The sequence below is a fragment of the Netta rufina genome (assembly GCF_964035555.1).
Source record: "Netta rufina genome assembly, chromosome: 7".
Classification (NCBI taxonomy): domain Eukaryota; kingdom Metazoa; phylum Chordata; class Aves; order Anseriformes; family Anatidae; genus Netta; species Netta rufina.
The window spans coordinates 5,078,885-5,099,575 of record NC_140130.1 but is presented as its reverse complement, the minus strand read 5'-3'; the positions used below and the strand labels follow the sequence as shown (position 1 = coordinate 5,099,575).

The following is a 20,691-nucleotide window of genomic DNA, read 5'->3' as shown; positions in this document are numbered from 1 at the left end:
GGTAGGGGGAACAGAAGATTTTCAAGCACAAAGCATAAAACCAAAATAATGTAAAACCCATGAGGAGGAGGAGGAACATTTGTGTTTTTCTATTTCAAGATAGGAATAATTGCATCCAATAACACTCGCAACCATGCATGTGGCGCATAGCTTTGTTATTAAAAATAATTTGAGAGGAGACAAAATAAGCATCACATATTTTTGAAAACATTCCCAGTTTGTTGCAGATTAACAAATAGTTGCTGTGTGATAACAACACAAAAGCGTGGGAGGTCTACAAAGAAAAAAACATTTATGCCTTCTGCTTTAGGCAAACTTTCAACACTTGGAAAACTCATTCTATTTACAAAAAAAACAAAACACCACAACTTTTTCTGTTTGTACACAGCCTTCTCATTACCTGCAGGCATGTTGTCGGGTCCACCACATGGGTACGTGCCTTTCTGATGGCTCCTAGATGAGGCATAGCTCCTCTGGGTGCACAGGGCTGCGGCCTCCTCATGCAGCTTTTGTGTTCCCTAAAATAAAAATCTAATTTCTGTTTCCTCTTTATCACCCATGGCAGGTTGTTCCCGTTTTCTGCAGCAGCAGCCACGTGTCCCAGCAGCCGTCGTGTCCCCGCACAAGTTGCCGCGCCACCGGCAGCAGAGCAGGTACTCTCTGGAGTTGGGCTTCCCTGTTTTGCAGCGGTGTTGAACACTGAGGCTGCACGGGAACGGGGCGAGCAGGAGGTCCCTTACTCTGCTCGACAAGGCCTCTGTGGCAGAGGGCACCTTCGCCATCGTGGTAGGCAGGGGATGAGCCCAAGGTTTTTGGTCACAACAGCTTTACGTCCTGGTCTGTCAGATCAACTTGTTCAGGGAAAGATCACGAATAAGTCACATTCCTCAAACGGAAAACTTCCAGCGCTGGATTAAGCGGGAGCTTCCCCCCGCCATCAACAGGAGCGGAGCCTGCCCTCGCTAGGTTGTGCAGAGACCATCTGCCAGTTGCCTTCCCAGTGCAAATACAATCTGTTCCTTTGTCAAAATAAACAACATAGCTATTGACAGAGCAGTTATAGACTGCCGCCTGCCTAACTCACCAGCGAGTGGAATAACAGCCTGTTTATGGCACTCTCACTTTTGGGCAGAAGCTGTTAGATCTCAAACATTGCAATGAATATTTCATAGCGCCAGAACCAGGAGATACGGCTTCACTCTTGCTCAGGCTGGCAGGCATCCAGGGTTGGCCTGGCAGTACAGTAATGTCAAGCACTCCGAAAGCTCTGTCTCAGCGCCCTGCGTAATCCAGGAGTTTCATCAAAGCAGTACCAGTGTTGTCATGTTTTTAGGACAGCCTAACACAGTAAAAGTTGCTCTGTGTATGTTATGGCAGTAGACAACAGATGTAGTAACTGAGTTCTGCAAATAATCCGTATTTCTGTTACGACTTTTCCATGTTTTGAGCCATTTCTGAATCCCCCAAACCCACCCTCCATAGCGTTTACAGCTTTAGTATGCTACTATTTCATGCACAGCAAGCTCTTCTTAAAGGAAGTGGAAAAACAATCCTTTTTTTGAACTCTCTTACTGCAGTATTAGTGTAAAACCAGACTGTGGTGTATACTTCAGAATTAAACTGTTTTCTGTGCCCGTCAGGTTCTGGCATGGTGTTTAAGGCAGACTGGTGGTTAGGATATCTTCAAAAGGATATCTTAGGATATCTTAGGATATATTAGGTTAGGATATCTTCACTCTCTAAAGGTACCTCAAGGGAGGCTGTAGCGAGGTGGGGGTTGGTCTGTTCTCCCACGTGCCTGGTGACAGGACGAGGGGGAATGGGCTTAAGTTGCGCCAGGGGAGTTTTAGGTTGGATGTTAGGAAGAACTTCTTTACCGAAAGGGTTGTGAGGCATTGGAACAGGCTGCCCAGGGAAGTGGTGGAGTCACCATCCCTGGAAGTCTTTAAAAGAGGTTTAGATGTAGAGCTTAGGGATATGGTTTAGTGGGGACTGCTAGCGTTAGGTTAGAGGTTGGACTCGATGATCATGAGGTCTCTTCCAACCTAGAAATTCTGTGATTCTGTGAAAAAAAAGTTGCAAAGTATCTCATGCATAAGCAAAAAGAAGAGAGAAGCGTTTCTTGCCTAAGCACCCATTCTAAAAGCTAAATGCTGCTTATCAGAGGAAAATAAATTATTTTTCATCCTTGTTATTTATCATTAAACACATTAGATGCAGTCTGCAGAGATCATTGTCTTGACTCAATTAGTCATATAAGTCAAAATATTTAATAGGAATATTCAGATAGTTATGATTACCCCTGATAATTGTGTCTCTTTTGTCAAATTGAGATTTACAAAAATCTTTCAGAATTAGCGAAAAAAGAATAAGGGAACAAAAAGGGGAAAATAACGCTATGTTCTGTTCCAGAACACCCTGTCAGGTTTTACCCCCACAGCCCAGAAACAATAGCCAGGAAGGGGCGAGGTGTACGGAGAAGCGGCACGGTGATCACCCAGATGGAGTGGCTTCTCGGAATAATGAAACAGGTTGGGACTTCTAGCTAAGAACGCACACTATGACACTATGGACACGTTCTTTTGCTTTGTGTCCCTGTACCTCCAAAGGAAGGTACCTTTGCTGTTAATAAATAAAACCCCTCTTTCAGTTTCTGAGCTTAAGCAAAGCTGGACTGATAGAATGGTAAGTTTGTTAACTAGATTCTGTGTCTCCCTCCTCACAGATTTGCAGAGGGATTTTTGGTAGTTGTTTCTGATTCGTTGTTCTCGTGCTAGTAAAAATATTTGTCCCTTTGCACTAACCCCCTTTGGTATGTTTTGGAGCTGTGATAGATATTCCCTTTCTCCTCTGGTGACATTTACAAGCCTGGTGTCTTCCTGCACAGGACCAGTATACTCTGAACTTTTCTCAGAGAAACTTCAAAGGACAGGACAGCACTGCACATTTGTCTACTTTCATAACTGCAGCTGAATTTGATTTAAAATAGCCAGTTTAAATCATAAATCGACTTTTTATTTTTCCCTACGGAGCCTTCAGGTGAAAAAAAAAATCTCAACCTGATCTATAAATGGAAAAATATAGAAAGGCTTCATTTGGGTCACTTGTTTGTCAGGAGCAGTATGCAGCTAACCTCCAAAACACTTATTTATTGCACAAGTGCAAAATTTACTGCTCTCCCGAGGTATAGTGATTATACTTTTTTTTTTTTTTTTTTCCTGTGTAGCTTAGTGCATGAGTCCCTGTTAACCACCCAGATCCTTGAGGATTTTGCCTGGTGATCCAGGGCTCATTGTAGCTAAACCCAGAGGACGTCAGGAGCGAGGCACTTTGTTTTGCTGTCTAACAGCTCAAGAGCTAAAGGTTTTTCAGCAGATCACTTTCCTCTCAAGGAAACACTACTGTGTCCGTGGGCTCCTTCCCTCTGCGTTAATGCAGAGAGAAAGCCAGGAGGGGCAGAGGCAGATGTTCCTGGAGCTGCCCATTTCCCCCCTTTCACTGAGAAGGGAGCTGTGGGAACCCTGCTCCAAAGCAGGTGCCTGATTTTCACGTCTGGATTTAGAGGAGGTAAAAGTATCGGGGGCACGGTGCGATGATCATGATGGCTGTCACAGCGTTTGAGGCCAGTGCCACCTTCCCTCTTGTTACCATGCCAAAACCAAGCCGCCAGGCCAGGTGCTGCTAGCCCCAAACCATCAGCCAAAGGCTCAGTCATTTGGGTTTTTGGTTGGCTGTTTCCCCCCAGTTTGGGATTCATAGAAGTTGATCAGATGTTTCATTTTAGGCCAGATCCCTTAGACAACAGCTTTTGGGTTCTGAGCCTGTTATTTTGTGGTTTAAGAAAGAGCTCCCATAGGGCTGGCCAGGTAGCGGGGGGATTCGGGGTCTCTGGTGTCCAGTAACAGAGCTCAGCTGATATTGCTGCCTTTGCCCTAGCACAGGCACTAAGTCGGGCTGTGTCCTCTGTCCAGCTGTTTCCACCAGGCTGGTGAGAACATTTTTGAGACTTTTGTCCCCCTGCCGAATGGGTTGAGATGTGCCACCTAGTGCCACGGTTCCTGGGGTGACTGGCGAACAGCAGATGGCGTCCTCTCCTTAGGATCTTTATCTGAACGCCACCCCCAGGTGCGAAGAGGGGCCACCAATTTCTGGTGCGTGATTTGCATTAGCTGGCGTTGAAAAAGAGACGGAAACTTCGTGTAGGTAAACAGGAGTTTTTATAAAATGGAAAAGTATGTACATCAGGCGTAACAAATGCAGTTCGTACTGGAATATGATGGCACACAGATTAAAATAGAAACCTCATTAAAACATTGACACCACGGAGTAAAGCTTCAACGCAAGGCACAGGGAATTCACCAGACTCCTCTTGGAAAACGATGGGACGACACACCAAACAGGGCGGTCTGCCGACCACCGCAACAACCATCCAGCCCAAGACGCTTTCTGTTACCTCCTGCCTGGTTTTCCAGCAGTCCGTTCCCCAAATTAACTTTGTCCTGGAATCCCCCAGCTTTATCCTCATCCTGATGCGGTGAATAGGCAAAGGCATTTAAAACACCAACACACAGCTCTCGCATAGCGATTTTCCTCATCATATAAAACAGCACCTCAGAATAAGATAAGTATTATTTTCTTTATCTGATAACTTGGTACTTGGTGATTAAGTATATAAAATTTCCAGCTCTTGCAAGAAAGTAGAACTGCTTTAAAGGCACTATAATTAAGCTGTAGGTTACTTTTTTGTAACTCAACTTCATTTATTACTGAGCAATCAGTCAGCAAGTTACGTGCACGCCTACTCTTAAGAAACGGCATGGCTCCTCTGAAACCATTCAGTTAATGGACACGAAGTGGGGAACTGAGGCACAGTTCTGGTTCTGACAAAAATCATAGGCTAGTTGTCATTCACACTGATGGAAGTCATTTACGTGAATCCCTTTTCTCATATATGTTAAATGTTTCATCTGTTAATATCTTTTACGTTTTAAATCACACAAACATTTTGCTTATAAAATAGTGTAAAAATACAAAGAAAAACTAAATTAAGTTTTGTTATGATCAGTAACTCCTTATGCCATAGCTCAGAGTGTAACCCTACAAACAGTACCTCTACTTTTCTAAAATAATGTTAGAAACATTCAACATGGAATTCAGGATTTCCAGGTTTAAAAGACAAAACAAATCAAAGTTCTCCTATTACCAAGGAAGAAGTAGAAAAGAGAAAGCAAATGCTCGTTTTGGCTGAAGAAGCTCCTACAGAGGCTGGAAAGATTATGGGAAAGAACAGCCCTTTGTTCTCTTCATTCCAGCAATTATTTAGTGGGGAATTTTCTTACAGGCCAAAAAGTTTTGAGTAGCTGAACTACGTCAAAAGGAGTTGAAATAGTGTCTCAGAATCAGCACATTGACAATAACAATTGCTGGTAATACAAAAGAACATTACAGCACTTACATTCGTGAAAGCCAAACAACATTGGATATTTAATATTAATCAGAATTCAATATAACCAATGTAAAAAGTGTAATCAGGCTTAAATGCCTCAGTCAATCAGTGTTTATAGGAGACATGCAGAAACAATGCCCTGTTGATATTTACCCACAACTCAGCACTTTACTACAGCTACGTTAAATACTGTACATTCTATGCCACCAAAAAAAATAGAGTCTCTCTTGTAAAATTCAAGAAAAGCAGATAGGTTACAAATTGCTTCAGCAATCCTTCTCCTGCAGGGATTAGTGAATTAACGCCTGCCTGACGTTGGCCGACGAGCAGACCTTTGGCAGAAAGCATCCCCAGCATCAAAGAATTTGGTGTCCATATTAGAGGAAGATGAGCAACAGGCAGTGCCAATGATACAAGTGCTCCAGATGTGGGAAAATGACACCAGGGAGGTGTTTTGCTGGGCTCTGAGTACCAAGGGGAGATCCACTTGACACAACTTTCTTGGCAGAGCTTGTAAACAGGGATGGAGAAACCCGGTGAGGAAGCCCTCAGCCACATGTAGCGAGCTGGGGAGCAGAGAGCACATTTCACCATCAAAGGTGTGCTTCTAAAGCACATCCCCTGCCTGTGCTCACACGCTCTGCCTTGGCTCCCAGCACAGAGCCGTCACTGGATGTACAGAGCGGGCTCCTGGCAGATGAAGCTGAACACAGAGGTGATCTCCAGCAGCACGTCTCGTGCATCCGAATCACTAACAGCAGCCAGCCTGCGAGGCCAGGCAAAATTGAGGCCTCCACACTCAAAAATGGAACCTCCTGAGCCCAGGTGGTTCCTCGGCAGGACCTGGTTTCTCCTTCAGACCTGTTCTTCTCAGGCAGCGCTGACTGGCAATGTAGATGTGCCTTGTGAGTTCTACCACCAGCAAGCCCGTGGTATCTGCAGGCTCTCCTTGTAAATCAGCAGCTCCCCTCCCATCACTGCTGCTGAGCATCTGGAGTCAATTTTGCATCGTTAAGCCTGAGAATTCCGCAGAGTCAGGCCATTCCCCAGCATCAAAGGGATGCTCAAGCCTCCTTAACAGGGCAGGGGGATACAACAGCTACATTCTGCCCCAATTTACCCCACCTCTCAATGAAACGCTTCCAAGGAAGCGTGTCATCTCCTCAAAAACTCACCAAGGTGGTGAGGCTGCTCGGTCTGCAGCTCGAGCACAACGCCCGGGTAAAAGCAAATCCTTGCAGGAGAGCAGAAGGGAAGATTTACTGAAGCAACACTTTGAAACATTACTGGGAGAGAACAATGGAATTATCACAAAATGGAATTTCACACGCCCCACAAATCCCCGCCAGGGACAATGGATTGACAAACAGCCTGCAAGAGAAAGCAAGAACACCAGATCCTTTCCGTCAGTTTCACAACCGACCCTCTTGCACCTACCACCACCACGTCTAGCCTGCTACACTCAGCATGCGACAGCAGTTAAAGTCAGCTTTTGCAGCAAAGAAAAAAAAAAGTCTAGCAAGATTTTCTTAAACAAACAACCCCTCTAATATTTGTACTAATTCTGTTTGAAAAAAACAAAACACTTCTTTATTGGATAACTTCAGCAAGCAAATAACCATAAGAAAGCTACGAAGCTAAACTGGTCTTGCCACGTAGCATTTTAAACAGTAGAAGCTTTACAGTCAACTCCAAAAACTTCACAGATATCTATGGTCTTAATTCATGTTTTGCTGTGATTTTTTTTCCATTGGATCCAAGTGTTGGACAATGAAGGGCTACAGGAAAGGAGGAAGGAGTGCAGGAAGGATTGATAAATGAGTGGGAAAATGATCAAACTGTGACCAACAGGGATTTTCTGAAAATGCAGAAAAGAAAGTCCTTGTCCCTGACAAAACGGGTACATCTGGAAACAATAGGGACAAAAACAAGGGAAAAACAAAGATGTGTAAAAGAAACAGGCTCTCACCCAGCCCAGCATTTGCAGGCGTGTTCCATGTGGAGCAAAGGCCGAAGATGAGCTGAGTGTAAGTGCACTGCTGGGGCTAGAGGAGGGAAAACAGCAAGAGACGACGATACCGTGGCAGGTAACAACCAGGAGCTTGCTGTTTCAAGCAAGCAGCTTTTGAGCTGCTAGCTCCTAGCAAAGTCTGAGACTCCTAGCGAAGTCTGAGATTTCAGGCTGCAGAATGCTCCTGAAGAGGGCACAGCGACCCTTGCCAGACTCCCTTCCAAATGACAGAGACTGTCTTTAATCAGCCAGTCCCTCGCGCAGCCCTTTTGGATTCTGTAAGTGGAGTTTTGGAGAGACTGTTTTGTCTGGGAGAGGTCACTGGTACCTGGTCCCTAGGCACAGCCTGTGGGGATGCGTCTGTCCCCACTGAAAATTGGTTTGCCTATGGAGAGCACCATCTTACTCTTGGACTTTGGGAGAAAAAACAACACGCTAGGAATGTCCTTGGGACATCTCGAGTCAGAAACTGTTACAGACTTATTCCAACAGCTCATCAAAAATATATTTAAAAGGAAACACTAGAAAAGAGCAAACAAATTGCCCCCAAAATATTGTTAGTAAAAAGAAATGTAGAAGTAGCGTTATCAAACTATATACATAATTGTTTTTTTTTTAATTAAAAAAAGAAGAAAAAAAAGCACACCTACCGCCTGCAGTTCTGGTCAGGTTCTCCCCTTCTCCCCCCACCCCCCAAAGAAATAAAAAATAAGAACTACAAATAAAATAGATTAACCCTTTCACCAGCCTGGTTTCTAACTGAAACAATTTATTCCCCTACTACTGTGCTTACTGAATGCATTCGTTCAGAAAAAAATCACAACGGGTGTTCTTTAGATCAGACTCAAAGTAGAACTTTTCCCCTGCTCCTTTTAAGCCTTGAATTACGTTAGAAGTGTACTTCCTATGCAGTGGACGAAAAGGGCTGGCTGCGGGGTGCAGATGTCCTTCTCAGAAGGTCGGGACTATTCCAGCTGAGTGGACGAAGCTGTCTGAACCAAGGTTATTGCGTTCCTGGGGCTCGCTCAGATCTATTAAACATCGCTTTGAACTTGAAATCAGCTCCTTCTCTCTGAAGCAGCATGAATTGCTTGTCATTTAGTTCTGCCTAATGCTTTAGATATCATTCATCAACTCTAGTAATAATGGCCCCGATTCACCAGAGCACTTAAATATGCAAATAGTATCATTTAGGCCAATGGCAATCACACACTTGAAGTTAAATGTGTGTTTTAATGCTTGGACAAATGGGATTCCCGATGTACTCAACGAAAAAGAAGTGTTATGAGTCATGTTCACAAGATATGCACTTAGGCTTAATTTTAGCTTTTTTAGTGTATCGGAAGAGCTCTGGTGAAAGACCCTACAACGTTCATGTGAACGGGATTTAACCTTCAGCAGTGGGAACTGATGGCAGGTTTGTGTGGCAATTGGTATGAGGTGCCCACAGTTGCATGTCCTGACCTTCAGGTAGCTGGGAAATGTCCTCTGCGCCCCTCAGCACCTTGCCAAATCTTTTATCTCCTTTCAGTAAATGTATTGGAACACGTGACAGTGGGATTTGACTCTTGTGATCCTGATTTTCCATCTGGAAGTACATCTGTTGAAAGGTACCCACAAAAAGGGCCTTAATAGGACAGCAAAATAATACTGGAGGGCTCCAGACAAAAAAAACATCCAGTGTGCATGGTGGAGACCAAACAGAAGCACAGGAAGCAAAGGAACTGTTCAGTGAAACCAGGTTTTATCCATACTTCAAGTTTTCCTTCTCTGACAAGATATTTCACGCCTTCAGTACCTAGTACGCTTTCCCCTTTTCAGCAAAAGGCTTCATTGCTTTCTGATTTACCAGGAGATAAAAAGTTTGTGATGAAAAGGTTAAGGATGGAATCATCAAAGATACAGGTGGAAGTTTGTCATCTGGGAACCAGATAGGGTAGGAAAAGGTTGTCTCGTGTCCTCGGAGCAGCACTCTGAACTGAGCACGCGCAGCTTGACTGGCTTTCCTAAAGAAAACATTCCAGAAGGATTTCTGTCTTGGATCAAAGGATCCCCCCACTGAAATTGTTTATGTCTTGCGCTCATTTATACAGCAGCTGCTGGAAATCGAGCCCAGTTCTTCGTCTGAAGAGCCTGACCACAATAATAGACCAAAGTGAAAATGACCAAAGAAAAGAGAACACAAACGGTGTCATTTCCAAACTCTGCCACTGGCCTCTGGGAGAAGGCCGAAAGCAAAGCAAGAAGCGCCAGCACGCTGAGCTCCCGCGGCCACACCAGGCCTTATCTGGGCACAGGCTCCCGGCACACGGTTGAAGAACTCTTCCCAAGCTCCAGGGAGGGAACTTGCAAAGCATCTCCAGCACATCTTCAGGAAGGTCCTTCTTCTCCTTTCGTTTTGCTGTCGTTTCCCAAACTTCACCCTCGTTCCTCTCACTTTTTGGCTATCAGCCAAGGAGTTTGACCCTTGAAGGGGCAGACAAACGATTTCACGTGAAACGAGCCAGCTGGAAAAACAGCACTCAGCAGTGACAATGACCTGGTCCCTGGCTTCAGCAGGGAGAGGCCCTGAAACCAAACCGCTGGATTTGGAGCGGCACAAGCCCAGCCTCTGCTAGGCGGGTTTTTCTTGAAATGCAAGGCAGGTAGGGTTGGGAAGAGCAGCCGATCGGTGCAATTCCCCTCTGACTCACAGCCTCGGGTTGACCCAAAGTGGCTGGGGAGATCTCTACCCACAGCCTACAGCGGTTTCAGATTTTATGACTACAAGGGGCTGTCTACTTCAGGTAAGAAACAAAAATGAGTTTTTGCCAAGGTATAAAAGGGGCTACTGGTTTTCAAACTGAAGTAGAAATTAAATGAATTTTCAAGCGATTAGATTCTCATCTGAAACATCAGTCTCAAAAAAAACTTTAAAATGTTTTTTGCTGAATTAATTCCAGCTTTTAAGGGAGCCCAAAAGGAAGCCTTGGGAAGTCATAAATTGTGCTGCCCACAATAAACACCTCAGAGCCCAGCAGTGCACATGAAGACAAACCGAGGCTATGAACGGGACCACCTGAGTCAGAGAAGAGGAAGGTAATAAGGACAAGCAGGTGAGCTGCTGCCACGTACATGTGCACCTAGGAATTACGCTGGGGCAAAGCTGGAGGTAGGGAACATCAAATCAAGCCCTTTTGGTCAGACTCCTCCCTTGCATTTTGCTGATACAAGTCAGGTACTTGTAAAAGTTGTGGCAATTGCATTTCAGGGTCCCCTCTGCCTCAGGCAAAAGCTTTCTCTCTCGCAAATATATCACCTAAAAACCAGCCCAAGAAACCAAAACAGGCAGAGGATCAGCTTGAGACTCCTAGAGGAGCCTTCAGCAGCTGTGTTAAGACAACACAACGCACACGTGCTTCTTTTACTTTCAGATGAGGCAAACCCAAGCAAAGTCCCATGCAGCACAGTCACAAGGGCTACAAAACAAAAACGCACCACAGACAGCAAAGGGAACAAGAAGTATTGGCAGGTTCTTCCATGGACCTATCAGTTTCTGAGAGTTAACTACAGCCAGCGTTTTGAGAAAGGACTGAAGCATTCAAACCACCTACCACGTGGGCCACGTGCTACAAGAGCAGAGAAGAAACTCCCTGCTGCCACCACCATCACCTTTCAAAACCAGCACTGTAGCTGGGGGGGCTTTTATTGCTTTGTGTTCAACAGGTGTGTAACTAAAACACCAGAGCTGTGTGGCATCCTTGCTTAAATGAGTCCTGTTCTTGGCTGAGCTTCACAGCTGCAGAGCTTTGTACCAAAATGCTGGGTCTTAAATCAGTGAGAGACCTCACTGAGAACACAAACGAGAATCCCTCAGTGCTCTGCAGTCCGTTTTCTTTCGCTGCCATGTCAGCTCCAGTACCCCTAGCATCTCATGAAAACATCACGCATGGAAAAGTTTCACCCACAGCACAATGTTGGCATAAGAAGAAACGTTTGTGAAGATCACAAATTAGTCTAGGTTGAAAGTTACAGGAAGCTTCCTGACTGCGAGAGCTATCTGAGCGGGGAGCAGCCTGTAGGCACGGGATGCGGGGGGTAGAAACCTCACTGCTTTTTCGCTGAAGCTTGATACATTTCTGGCAGGGCGAGGTGACAAACGGCTTTCAATCGGACAGGGGCTGGGCTCTGCTCCTGGGGGCCTTTTCTTCTGCACACCAGAGGGGCACGAACCCTGCGGTCGTGGTGCTCTGTGGGGCTAACAGGCTTCGTGCAGGCAGCTGGCACACAACCAGCTCGCAGCTTGAAGCCAGCTGAGGAGTGAGCGCAGGAGGTGCTCATCATCACTTCAGCTGGCACAGCCCGTGGCACTGCTGGAACCGTGGGGGTAAAAACCAAACGGCTGCAGCACAAGGGTACTACTGATAGGGAGGATTTTTAAGTACTGAAAGCAGCTCTGTGTCCCCCTGGAAGCCCCAGGGTGCAACCTGCCCTTCACCCTTTGGGAACGACCAAGGAAAGCGGACGTGTTTTAGGGAACAGATTTAGGCTTCCACGCTTTTGCTGATTTTGTAAGAAAAGCACTCTGTGATGTTCCTTAGTCTGATGATGTGGTTTTTTCTTGTTGGGTAACAGGCTTGAGACACAAACAGTGGCAGGACAGGAAGGGTAATTAGGGGGTACCACACAGGTTAGGACACACTGCAAATTTGCATGCGGCTTTGGTTAGCATTAAAGGAGCCATGGGGCTCAGTTTATCTCATAACCATTCATCAGGATATCATCGAGGTGTCTGCCATCTGCTTAATTTTAAACGAAGCTTTAATCAGGCTAGTTGCAGGCCGACAACTCAGAAAGATGTCTGAATTCCTGAACCGTGGTGTGAGGGGTAATCCAGAGGCAGGAGACCAAGAGGCTCTTCGTACGCACAGGGCCTGCAGCTCGTGGGGACGCTTCCCTTTCTGCGCAGCCTCAGGGGCTGGCACAGGCTGTGCTTGGCTACCTGAGTGGTGCTGACATGTGGCCTCCTCCAGAATTACTCACCAGGGAAGCTCGAAGCTCCCAAGGTATGGGGGCTGTCGTGAGTCTTGGCAGCAACACCCTTATTTAACCCCCCAAACCCTGTGCGTGTGCCTCTTTAAGAAAAATACGCAATACTTAGAGATACTCTTGAATGATTCCAGCTTGAAAAATGAAAACGGCCTTTGAATCTATACAGGGCAGCTCCCATGGGCGCTTTTAATGCAATAATTTATTAAGTTCCTATATTCATCATGTGTGCACAAGTATCATGTAAATATTACAGCTGTACTCCATGACAAAACAAGCGTAAAGCAGACACAGAATTATACAGAGAACCGACAAACGGGGAAGAAGGGAGCTGTAGTATTTTCTGTACAAAAAAAATATGCAGCTTCTTGATAATTTGTAAAAATGCATTAACTTTTGGCATTTCGGAGAAGAACACTGTATAAAAATAAATATTCTATGTCAAATAACACACACAGGCCAGTCCAGGGTTAGAATCATCACTGCAAAAGAAAACAAACGGGCGTTAGTGGCAGTTCTCCAACAACAGACACCAGGACAGAGGGACAGCAGGACAGAGGGACAGCAGGAAGGAAGCTGGCTCCAGCATCTGCTCCAGGAAGAAGCGGGTGCTGGATCTCAGCAGGCACCCTTCGCGCTCTCCTGGAAGCGAGGCCAGGAGCTGCGGTCCAGGCTGCTCTGTATCTGCACGGCTCGTGTGCTTTGAGTTACTGCACGCAGCGGGTCACGGAGCGGGGCCAGACCCCGGGGAGCAGCAGAGGCATTTAGGGGAGCCTCCAAAGGGAGCTCCTGAGGTGGGCAAGCCAGCAGAAACACGGCGAGAGCGGAGTTTTTTTTACATTTACACACTGCTGCTAGCGGCAGCGCCTGCCCCAACAGCAGGGCTATCGCTGCGGAGATGCTGAAGCACTTCAAGGCCAGCCAGTTCACAGGCCGCAGCCCCAACACTCTCCTTTTTAGCCCATAAAACTGACCAGCATACAAACAAGGGAGTTTGCTGCTTTTCAGAGGTTTGGTGCTGGAAATCCCACGTGTGCCTCCACACCTATTTTGCTCATAGAAAAATCAGCGGGACCCGCAGCGCGGCCAGCTCAGCACAGCCACAACAGCTCCAGGGTTATTTTACCTTGTTCCAGCAGCCTTGAACCGGGAGGCCGTCTTCTCCCTGCAAAAGGGATGGGTGAAAGAGCAGGTTAGGACGTGGCAAGTCGTGCAGAGAACGCGGGAAGAAGGAATGGGTGAACTGCTACAGCTGCAACAAACAGCCCGAAGCGGGGCTGGAGGAATAGTCTGACAGATATTCCTCCCCCCTCTGCAGCGACCCGGCCCTGGGGCCGAGCCCAGCTGGAAGCAAGGAGGCAGGTGGCAGGTCCGTGCCCCCGGCTTGGCTCTGTGGCACCAAGGTGAAACACCACGCCTGGCACGCCGAGGGCAAGCAAACCCCAGAGGCAGCACTAACCTCGGGTCCAGAAAAAAAAATCCATCTCCTTTCTGCCCTGCTTGTTAGAGGGTTGGCTTCATCGCCTGAGAGGCTGCCCAGCTGTCCCCTCTTGCCTCTGAGAAGCTCCAGGGAAACCAGGAGGGCAAGCAGCTGGCAGCCCGTGCTGGCTGAGCATCTCGCTGACTCCTGGAGTGTTTGTGTTTTCTCTTTCCCCCCCATAACATCGGTGAGATTTCTGTGAAAATAGCCTTGCAGTTCTGCAGCCCTGAAGCCTCGGGCTATCCCATCCCAAGGTGGGCAGGCGACTCATTTATTTTTTATCATTGAGGGTTGGATGCTTTAAGGACTTTGCTACCAAAAGGCAGTTGGGAAATGCTTTTGTGAATTACTGCCATTAATTACATCTCAGCGCAGCTTTACTTAACGTGAGAAAAGAGGAAACAAACGTCAACAGCACTGTGCTCTTGAGCAGGAGATACACAGCTGAAAAGTCCGGCACAAGGAGCTGCATCTGTGACACCAGAAGTCAAATACTTCTGTGTCTGTCAGGTTCTCGGGCTGGTGCTACTCCCAGTGAGAACTGGAGGCAGCAAAATTGTGCCAAGTGTGATGCGGGCACATTTCTGCAGTCAAATGACTCAGTTCTCACTGCTTCCAGTACCAGAAACCACTGTTGTGCGTTTCATCCCATTTGAGAAAGGGAGAAAAAAAAAAGCAAATGCACAGTAGCATATTCTGACAAAAACTATTTAACAGAGATAGACTTTCAAGGGATTCATGAACTGAGCGCTGTCATGATGCTGTACGCTGTTTCTTGCTTATGTACTGAAATGCAAATTGCTTTCTGAGCGCATTTTCTGGACTGCAGTCTCCTCGTGGTTCTTTCTCCCCACTTCCCCCCTCTCCTCCCACTAAGTGGAAATCCCGAATCATGGATTCCTTAACCACCACTTTAACTGGGGCCTTCCCACTGGCACGCCGGTGGTGGCGGGAGCAACCGGAGTGGTGCGTCACAGGAGGAGATGGCAGGTGAGGTGCACGGAGGAACGGGAAGGCAGAGTTACAGCGTGAGGATCGGAGGAAGACCAGGGGCACGAGGCAGTGTTTGTTGCAGAGAAGGGAAACGGGACATGCTTGTTAGCACCGAGTGTCCCCATCCACGTATCGGGTGTGTGAAGCTGTAGTTGGCAGCCTCCAGGAGTTATGCACGTGGATGTGCCAGCAGGATGCTAAGCTTTTAACCCAGTTGGATCAAAAACCGTGCTTATTCAAGTTCCCAGGCTAGCTCGCATGCCAGTACGCTACATCTACATATCAGTAAAAATAATGGCATCTGCATTCCACCAGCTTCTCTGGCAAGTTTCCCTTAACAAAAATAGGTACGAAGAGGTGTGCATTCTCACATGGCCATGCAGGGTACATTCTAACAGAGCAGAGACAAAAAAAGAAAGGCAGACTGTCGGGGCACAGGCAGAAGCCTTGGCACCTGCAAAGTCAGGTGCTTTATTCAGCCAGACTTACTCCATAGAAACCTGGCTGTTATTAGTGGGAGGTGAAACACGTGGCTCTGATCTCACAACTCAGGAACTGATCTCACATCCCTTGTAAATGGCATCAGGCAGCTTTAAGAGAGCCTAGGGGATGGAGTAACGGCCCTGAAGCAGGCCCAGGCATGGTGAACAGGGGCTGGAAGAGCAGGGGAATACTATGGGGTGGCTGGGACAGCTGTAGGGATAAACCCCTCACCTGGATGCTGCACAGCCACAGAGCAGCTCTGAGTAAACCCACAGACCGGTGATGTTTAATGGGATACTTAGAAATCAGGTGAGGTTAAATGCTCCCAACTGCTTTTGTGCTACAGTCGTAGGGTTAGATGCAGCACTGGTACAATAAGCATTCTGTAAGAGATGAATGATTATCAGGAAATGGGCAATTCCACGTTTCTTGGGTGCTGTGGGTACCATTCTGAGTTTGGGGAGAGCCACAAATAGGAATGGAGGGAGATAAGTGCCTAAATGACACGTTTCACATGGGCTTGCTAACAGCTAGCTGTATTGTTACAGTCAATGGACGGTGACTGAGGCAATGCAGAGCAGTGGCAGACTGCTAACCACACCGAAACGCTTAAACGTGGAGTTACGGAGGGAGAAAAGCATCGCAGCTCCTTGGCTACAGAGCCAAACGAGTGCAGCTGCAGTCTCCATACACGAGTCTAATAAACGTTCTCAAAGTGAAGGCAAAGCAAGAACCGAAGCAGTTTTACAATTCTCATTCCTGCTGCATTCTCCTCATGCTGGCAGCAGCTGCGAATCAGCGCACCAAAGGGAAAGGACTGATCCTGGCAACAGCAGCGTGAGGAAGGCAGGGCAGGAGAGGTGAGGAAGGAGCTGCCACGTGCGTCTCTAGGGCATGCAGCTACTTGGAGGTATCGGGAAAGAACAACCAAGGCAAAAAAGCAAACCACCATGCAGGAAAGGGAAGGTACGCCATACCAATGGGCACGGGGCATCCAGCCCGTCCAGCCCAGGTAACCCCGGCTCACCCTTCTCGCCTTTAAAACCTCGGAGACCCTGTTCACGAGATCAACCACTGTCGTTATTTCAGATAATGCCAGGCACCTCCGTGGCACAGGAGGAGAGGCTCAGACCCGCGCTGGGACTGTCGCAGGGCACTCTGCTGCCTGCCCAGAGCACAGAGGGCACACCTCCCCGGTGGTACTTTACCCGTGTGATCAGCAGGAGCAGGTGCCTGCTCCACAAGTCAGGGCACACGTCTCCAGCTGAGCTCAGCCTGAGCATGGCAGTGATGTTTATCTGCTTTGAAGTCCTCCATTTTTCCAATTTCCCAGCAGATGAGTTTCTAGATGCACGATGCACGAGTATTGCTGGGATTTATGGCAATACTACTGATTCCTGGCAGCGTGTTTGCTGCGGTGTATGAGCTGAGATGAAATGTGCAGCCATTCATACATTGATTCACCCAGACTGACAGACGGCACATTCTGCCAGAAACGTGTCCCACTCAGAACCACCGAGATGTGCTTCCCTCCGGGCAGTGCAGCTCGAGTGCCCCGTGTCACTCCCAGGCACTCACAGCGGCCGGCCCTTATTGCAGGCCAACAAACAGCTCTGCTGTCACGCAGACACGATGACACCGAACGTTTCCAGAGAGCAGTGAAGGAGGCTCAGGGCTCTGCCCGCACAGGAGAAAGCCCTGGGCTCCCAGCACGAACCCCAAGGCTGCGTGAGCTCCGGAGGAGGAAGGAACGTAACCGTGGCCACTCAACAGATCGGCTGCTCCCTGCTGAAGGCTGCAGTGGGAGCCAGACCGGCCTCATCGCAGCGTTATGCTTTTGCAAGGCCATTATTTCTGCTACGATTTCCTTCGTCCTTCCCCACCGCAAATCTTAGAACAGTACATTTGATAAAACAGAACATACCAACGGACAGGGTGCATCTAATCCAGGCGCTCCTTGGTCTCCCTTATCCCCTTTAGACCCTCTAGAGCCTTTCTTGCCCCTCTCCCCCTGTAAATAACAGTTTGGTCCAAAAGAAAAAAAAAAAAAAAAAAAAAAAAAAGAATACACAAAAGCTTTAGGATCATCCATTTCAAACAAATGTCAGCAACAGTTTAAAAAATGATAAACATTGAGGAAACATTTTAAAAGAAGTGAAACCTCCCTTTGGGATGTTAAGTGAGCCACAGGAGGGACCAAGGGAAGGCACAGGTGCCCTGGGACAATATCCTACGAGAGCAGGGCAGCCAAGGCCGGGTGTAACAATGGGATTTGCCAGAGGAAATTCTCAAAAGCTGCTGAGCATAAAACAGGGAAAGGGGCAGCTGCACAGGGAAATGAATTTAGGGTCCTCGTGGGAAGGGTTAAAGGAATTAAGGGATAACATCAGACAGCGCAGGCTGCTGGTTCTTCTTCAAAATGTGTTAAACCCAAAGCTGGCAAGAGAAATGGATGGGAGAGGAGAAGCAACGAGGCAAAATCACCCAGAACCAAGCACTGGAACAGAGAGGATAATCCAGGAAAATGCAGCGTGGGTTGCTCTGGAGGGAGCAGGAAGGAACCAGGAAGAAAGGCGGAAGAGGAGGAAGGGATAAAGGGGACAAAGGTGGACCTGTAGGAGCGAGGAAGACACACGTACACACATGAGAAAAAATACAGGCATTAGAACAACAGCAAAGATATCATCTTGGCAGCAAAAGATCAGGGTTTGCACTTTTTCAGCTGGGCGTCCCAAAAGGCTGTGCCTGTTCCCATCGGGACCTACTGGCACCCCAGGCACAGCTGTGCTGCGCCCCACGCTGGGCGGCAGGAGGGCTCCTGACACTGCAAAACCACTGCTCTGCCTAAAGGAACTGGGAGGGCTCGCTGAGGAGCTTGGCAAACTGCTTGGAAGCTTAACAAAATTGATGCACTCCTTTAAGTAGTGGTGACCTAATCCCCATTTCTGGAGTGGAGCAGGAGTGAGGAGAAGCCCTGGTACAAATATATGGTGGGAAAAGAGGTTTTTTCTAGGATCTCCCCTGAAAAGGCATTGCAGTTGCCCATTTACAGGCTCGGCTTCCTCACGTTTTCATTTCAAAATGTTGGTTGCAGTGAGGCAAAGCACGCTTCAAGGGGCCAGCGAGTCTTCCCCCTCGTGCTGCTTTCCAACCCATCCTACAAGGAGGTGTTTCCAGTTTTCATTTGCTTTTCTGAGAGCTTAGGGAAGTCCTATTGGCACACTGCAGCCAGTGGAAGACCCTTCTTTTAAGTAACACACCCAGTTTAAAAGCCAACTGAAGAAGTCTAGGAATTGTCATTTTCTGTTTAGAAAGCCACAAACAAAACACAACACATCTCACCAAGGAGGAAGTTAAGAAGCAAAGCCAGAAATGGAATGATTAAAAAAGGGGAGGACTTTGGAGCTCCCAGGAAATTTGGACCTTTCTGCTCTAGTTTAAGATGCCAGTTGGCTACTGCACTCCAAAACTGCTCGTTCTGTGCAGAGCAAGGTCAGAAATACATTGCAGATAAAACCAGAGAACACTCATTATGTATAAAAAGCAAAATCATATAATGGAATCACTGCACGGGCACATGCACTGTAAATCTTTACATTTTCGGATAAATTTAGGTGATACCAGAGTCTTATCAAGAGAATGTATGTGTGAGCACATGCGTAAGACATACATGTTTACTTTGTTAAGCTGTTTGACATATTTACACAACTGTAGTCTTAAAACCATAACCCAGAAGTCATTTATAATTCTAACTATAAATTATATTCAACTGTTGGTCTTTTAACTGTTTTTAATCAACAAGATTCAGAGACTTAACAAGCAAGAAGTTCCTTATGTTGTTAAAAATCCAATGATTGGAATGCCAGTGAAAGGCAAGGAGTGTTCAGTGCACACTTTTTAGTAATATTTATCTTTTTATTTTTTTTTATTTAACGTAGGTGGTGAGACAGAGGAGCAGCCACCATTCACATTACGTGTTTTGATCCAGCTCTTTATCACATCCAGTCAGGGCAAAGCCTGAGGAGGCTTCATGTCTGACTCTTTAAAGTATGCAAATTTAATTTATCTTCTCCAAATTTCCATCTCCCAGATTCTCTGGAGAACCCTTAGCTAGAGGTCAACTTTTTTCATGCTTCAGGGGGAATGTGAAAGTAACGTGATAAGATCTCAGTTAACTCTCCTGGAAATCCCTGGACGCACTACCAAGCAGATAAGCAGGATTTCCTAAAGCAAGCCTTGTTGGCCTAACTCCACCACACGTGAAGCCGTACTTCAGTGAGAACAGAGCTATGACAACAAAGAACACGTTAGAAAATCCCTCCTGTATCTTTCAGAGGGACATGCTGTGATGTTCTAGATGATGACACAAACTACGGGTATCACCTTCAAAAATACAGGTTTGTGAATCATTCACACAAGGGGGTAGCAAACAGAATCTCATGCCAGCTGTCTCTAAGTGGCTCAGGCAGCAACCAGTCCCCCACTGTGCAAAGACCAAGACTTGCTTGGTAACTTACCCGGATTCCTTTGTCACCAGGCAGACCTTGTAAACCCTGAAACACATCAATGCAAAAATAGAAATATTTCACACACAGACAGGTCCCACTGGATACCTCCTCAAACGGAACACGTGCCCAAGAGTTTGTTTCCATCACTATCCGTTACTGTGTGGTAAAAATTAACATTTCCTGTAGACAACCTTCTCCTCACCTCCAGGAGACCATCCAGGCTAACACAGCACTGCTTCTACTCTAAGAATTTTTCACATAGAAACCAGACTTGCTGAAAGAGGAAAGTTTCTGAAGAGGAAAACAAAAGTACACAACCACAACCTTCTTTTGTTCTTTTTTTTTTTTTTTTTTTTTTTCTTCTTTCTCTTTTAATAAACAACGAAGCAGTTCCCTGATGACCTAAAACCAAAGTTCTAGCACTGGCTGCATTTTGCAAAAGTAACCCCAAACAATGGAACTAACCTCAACTTTTGTCACTGTGATGAAAACGCAGATACCCAACGTGGAAAGGTACACCATGCTCAAAAGCAGTATTTTGGAGTAAGATGCAACTCCTGCGAGTCCCACACAGCTTCTTTTGGTACTTTGAGGGCAACAGAGAATTTAGAGTTCCCTCCAGCTTCATTTATCTCATTCTGAATAACTGCTCTGAAACTACCCAGCTCTGCCTGTTGCTCCCATGGGGTATTTGAGCTCATAATTTTGGTTCTTTAACACCTAACCTAGCTGAAATTGGAAA

At 46.7% G+C, this 20,691-nt stretch overlaps 1 protein-coding gene across 6 annotated transcripts in view; it reads right to left on the bottom strand.

The window, feature by feature from the left end:
- Positions 1-4,204: 4,204 nt before the first annotated feature.
- COL13A1 (collagen type XIII alpha 1 chain) overlaps positions 4,205-20,691 on the bottom strand; it is a 64,200-nt gene continuing 47,713 nt past the window's right edge. For 4 of the 6 annotated variants that reach the window (XM_084290528.1, XM_084290530.1, XM_084290527.1 and 1 more), the window contains 4 exons: positions 19,959-19,994; positions 16,419-16,496; positions 13,612-13,650; positions 4,205-9,923 (listed from right to left, as the gene is read on the bottom strand). In XM_084290528.1, the coding sequence (XP_084146654.1) occupies positions 9,891-9,923; positions 13,612-13,650; positions 16,419-16,496; positions 19,959-19,994 (186 nt within the window). In that variant the 3' untranslated portion in view covers positions 4,205-9,890. Of the gene's footprint in view, positions 9,924-13,611; positions 13,651-16,418; positions 16,516-17,518; positions 18,054-19,958; positions 19,995-20,691 lie in introns of those variants that run through there. The other 2 variants (XM_084290531.1, XM_084290529.1) reach the window with 2 other exon arrangements.